This window comes from Hippocampus comes, unplaced genomic scaffold (genome assembly GCF_001891065.2).
Source record: "Hippocampus comes isolate QL1 unplaced genomic scaffold, H_comes_QL1_v1.1 scaffold189, whole genome shotgun sequence".
In the NCBI taxonomy this organism is placed as follows: Eukaryota; Metazoa; Chordata; class Actinopteri; order Syngnathiformes; family Syngnathidae; genus Hippocampus; species Hippocampus comes.
The window spans coordinates 1495-6277 of record NW_017804802.1 but is presented as its reverse complement, the minus strand read 5'-3'; the positions used below and the strand labels follow the sequence as shown (position 1 = coordinate 6277).

At 57.6% G+C, this 4783-nt stretch overlaps 1 protein-coding gene across 1 annotated transcript in view; it reads left to right on the top strand.

Moving 5' to 3' along the window:
• hpxa (hemopexin a) overlaps positions 1-1391 on the top strand; it is a 4654-nt gene extending 3263 nt beyond the window's left edge. Inside the window, exons 7-9 of the mRNA XM_019893425.1 lie at positions 494-624; positions 726-873; positions 1017-1391. Of these exons, the coding sequence (XP_019748984.1) occupies positions 494-624; positions 726-873; positions 1017-1246 (509 nt within the window). The 3' untranslated portion in view covers positions 1247-1391. The remainder of the gene's footprint in view (positions 1-493; positions 625-725; positions 874-1016) is intronic.
• Positions 1392-4783: the final 3392 nt, after the last annotated feature.

Sequence of the window (4783 nt, the reverse complement as noted above, 5' to 3'; positions counted from 1 at the left end):
GCGCGCGCGCCCGTCGGTGCGGCGGCGACGGCGTCCTCAGGCTGCGCGCTGTTGCAGGCGAGGAAACCGACATCGTGGAGCGAGAGAGATGCAGCCACGTTCACCTGGACGCCATCACCTCCGACGACGTCGGCAACTTGTACGCCTTCAGAGGTGAGCACAAAGGTGGAGGTGAGCGCTGACGGGGCAAAAGGACAACGGGGTCTGGCAACTACAATTCAACGCGGGTGGGGGTGGCGCTTTGGGGTGCCTAGCAACCGGATGACGTCCCTCGATACCTGTGCTTGTGCCAAGATGAACATCAGCGGCGAGGGCGAAGGGACAGAGAAGGCGTGAATGCCGCCCAGCAAACTGAGCAAAAAGTCCGCGGCGTTTTCCAAAGTGACTCGCGTCGTTCCCTGCACGCGAGCCCAAAACGCGAGAGGTGAGACGCCCTCCGTCAGGGCGGCCCGGCGGCGCTGTCCCTCAAGCCGGCTGCCCCCTCTTTGCTCAGGTCATCATTTCCTGCAGAGGGACGGCAACAACGACACGGTGAAGGCCGACACCATCGAGGCGTCCTTCAAAGAGCTTCACAGCGAGGTGGACGCCGTCTTCTCCTACGAGGACCACCTCTACATGATGAAGGTTTACCCGACTTCCGGCCCGCCCGCCCTCTCCGTCCGCTCTCGGGTCTTTGCTCCTTCGGACCCCGTTGGCAACGTTGCGGCGGTCTTCTTTGGGTGCAGGACAACATACTGTACGTGTACAAGGTCAGCGAGCCGCACACCTTGGTGGAAGGCTACCCCAAAGCGGTCAAGGATGTTCTGGGTCTGGAGGGTCCCATCGACGCCGCCTTTGTCTGCCAGGATGACCACGTCGCTCACGTCATCAAAGGTGACCTTTGGGGAAAGACCCTCCTTTTGTGCGCCGCCGCCGCTCTCGATCCGACTCGATGGTCTTGCACGGACCCGATTCTTTCCGAAAAAGTCGCCGGCAGTCCGCACCGCACCCTAAAGCTCGCGGCTTGGTCTTTTCAGGCGACCACATCTACGACGTGGACCTGAAGAAATCTCCTCACGAGGCCACCAACGAGCGCCCCTTGTCGTTGATCAAAAAGGTGGACGCCGCCATGTGCGACCCTCACGGGGTGCGCGTGATCGTAGGAAACCACTTCTACCACTTCAATACCGTCGAGCTTTTCGTGGCCGGCCGCTCCATCCCGGAGCAGCACCGAGTGTCCATGGACCTGTTTGGCTGCGACCACTGAGGGGCCGCAGCGCAGATCGTGTCCGATGAACTCAGAGGGAGTCGGCCCCCCCCCCCCCGTCCCCACCCCCAACCCCCAACAAACACAAGACTAAGGTGGGATTTTGTCCACTGCTGTCGTCAATAAACATGAGCAGAAGCACGCCGCCTCTTGTCTTGACTCCGGTGCCTCCTTCATCTCACGGCGTCACTGTCAATCATATGGCCATAAAATTGTCTGAGGTGCGCCCCCGCGTAAGATTGGATCCTTCATTTTGGCTGTTCAAGTGTGACAGACCAGACAGAAGTTGCCTGAAATGTCAAAAGGCAATCAAAAAATTGAGAGGGCTACTGCCACCGACTGTAGTGGATCTGCAATGACTCTTTATCCGGGAAAGAGAACGTACACCCCGACGTTCCCTCCGGCGACCCCACAAATTTGGGCCAAGAAATACGGCCGCCACATTTCACGACCACTTCAGACAGCTGCTCCCAAAGTCCCCTTTTGAGGACTTTGACCGCTTCTGAAGCCCGGTCCGGAAGTACGGCACTTCTGGTTCCGGCGTGCGCGCTTGAGGGGAAGGCAGACCATTTGACGTTGCTACTTTGTCAGGGTTCGACCACGTGACCGTGGGCGGTGACTGAGGAAAAAACAAAAAGCAAAGACTCGCTCTCGTCGACGCGCTTCATTCAGCGATCCGAAGCGCTTTGATGAGAACGGCCGACGTCCGCCTGCCGCCAAAGCGTTTGATTTGAGGGGCGCAGCCTTGGTGTGAAGGCGCCTGGGCCCCTTTCGCCCCGGTGCCGTTCTGACAACTGATGTCCGCTGAGCGAGGTGGGCCACCTTTGGCGTCCCTGCCCATTGCACCTCCAACTTTCCCATGTCCACTTCTTGCCTCCACAGCTGAAGACCCCCGCGCTCACTTTTTGTGTGTGTGTGTGTGTGAGAAAGAGCGCTGATTTTGCTTCTGCTTAATTAAATGGACAAGGAGGCTTGACGGACATCTGCTCTCAGCCTGTCATTTGGTGTGGCGTGACACCGTGTGTGTGTGTGTGTGTGTGTGTGTGTGTGTGTGTGTGTGTGTGTGCGCGCATGCGCGGCTATGGCCAGTGGCCAAGAGCGCGGCAGGTAAATGTCGGCACCGGTGAGCAGATGGTCTCGGCCCAGCGCCCCTCTGGACCGGTGACCGCCAAAAACACTCCCGCACATGTGACCTCAGCCCCCCGCCCCATCAAACTGACAGCACCCTCGCACTCGCGCAGGCAAACAATGGAGGACACTCTTCTGTGAGCCGCGTGAGCATCTGTAATGGAGGCAATCTTTGACCTTGTGCAATTGGACATTCGTTCACCCAAACACACACACACACACACACACACACAGTTATGCACCCAAGGAGCTTCTGTACACGCCCCCCCCCCACTCCCCCAAATTCCAGAATGGTGAAGCAACAGTTAAGGGTAGTACAAGTTGATCCACTCATCAAAATAAACAAGCTCCAAACCAAAGGGAAGCCGAGACAGTCGCAGAGAGCTGAACCGGCACCTCGACTCGGAGGTAGAGCGGGAAAAGGACCAAAGACGTGCCCAAGAACCAGGGATTGGAAGACCATCACAACCAGTGACAAGAACCAAGAAGCAAGACAATGACGAGCCACGCCTGCGAGAAGGCAGTCCGACTGGAACCTGAAAGAATGAGCGGTAACAAGTCCAGAGCTGAGTCGCGGACCAGGACGGGGACCAGAACAAGACGGAAGACCAGGACGAGGCCGAGGGCAAAAGCAAGTATCACGACAAGGGCGACGAGTATGAGCGGTACCGGAACCGAGACCAAGAGAAGGTGCGAGGAGGGCATGGATCAAGAACAAAACCGAGACTGGGCCAAGAATCAGGCCTTGGAACATGAGCGTCAACTCAAGTGCCAGAAACGGAGTCGTGACTGCGGCAAGGACCTCAAAACGGGACCAAGAACTGTTGAAGGGCCACCACAGCCCGGAGCGGTACGCTGGAACACCGACCCAATTGTGCCATGGACCAAGACAAGGGGCAGGTCAAGATCAAGGTCAAGGACAAGGACTAGGACTTGGACCAGATCAAGGACTGGGACAAGGACCAGACGAACAACAAAGAGAAGGAGCAAGTCCTGGAACCGGGACTGGGGCAAGTGCAAGGGCACCAACAAGGCCTGGAGGGGGGGAAGGACTGGAACACGAAACCGTGAGCAGGAACAAGACCGTCACTCTGCCCTAAACCAGGACACGTCCAAGGACGTCGTTCTGGTTGTCTCCACCTTCCTGCTCTCAACTTGTCTTTGATTTTTTTTTTGTTTTCATGTCTCCCCAGTGTGTGTGTGTCAGAGCGAGAGAGTCCTGGTGGAGCTGAGCTGTCAGCGTTGTGTTGAACGTGCCAAGAAGGAGTGGAACAAGATGCAGCTGGTGTCCGAAATGAAGCCCAACATGAGGTTGCCTCCTGCGGGACCAACGCAGCAACACAGGTACACAACGCACACACACGCAGCTTCTTTCTAGAACGCACCGCTCGCTCCGAGTCGTGTGGCGGCGCAGTGGAAAAAAAATCCTTCTTTTGCGTTTCCATCCGCGCTTTGTGCCGCTGGCGTCTGGTGCGCCAGTTCCCGTCCGCTCGCTCGCTCGCTTCGCCCGGACAAAGTTCGCCGCCTCGGGTCCCGTTTTGGGCCCTTCCTTGCATTTGCTGTCTTCGGCCTGCCGGCGAATCCTCTGTGCGCTTCGCTTGAGCTCGCTTGGAAAGCAGCTGGCTGAATTGTTGCGCGCGCGGTGGGATGTCGCCAGCACCGTCGTGCTTCTGTCACGATGTGTGGCGGCGGCGGCGACGGCGGTGGACCCCAAAAAGCAGGCAAGAGGGAGGGGCGGCGTGTACTTGACAAATTGTCTGGATGAAATACAGAGAGAGAGCTAAATGGAAAACAAAGAAAAAGAATCCAAAGTAGCAAACCAAAACCACGGCTGAAGCTCAAAACGAAGAGTGAGCGGAAACGTGACCGCAGCAAACAAACAAGGAGCCGACACCGAGACCTTTTCAAGCGGCGGTCACATCACGAGCGACGGCTGCAGGAGCGGCCCGACGGCGCCGCCTGTTGCTCACAAACAGAAACGTGACAGGTTCTCAACTTCCACGTTCAGGAGGCGACAGGAAGGAGAAGGCCGCAACGGAGCGTGCCGTTCCGCGACTTTGGGGAGGAGCGCATTCTTCCTTTTCCACCTGGACTTCGGTTTCGGCGGCTCAACTTTGAGTCCGCGGGCGACGCTCGCACTTCTGCCTCGGTGGAGGTTCTCACCTCGTCTCGTCATTGGCGACACTTGCGCATTGCCTTCATCCTCTTGGGGCCCCTCACCGCTGTTTTTGGGGCCTCTGCGTTCTGTGGACACGCGTGTGTGCGCATTGATCGCCCGAGACACGCCCGAGTGTATTTCTGCAGGCTGTTGTGCAGTTGTGACAGGCCTCGCTTCAGCTTCTGTAGAAGGGCACAATTAACAAACCCAAGAAAAATATTTGCTAATGAGGATGCACAAACTCCTGAGAC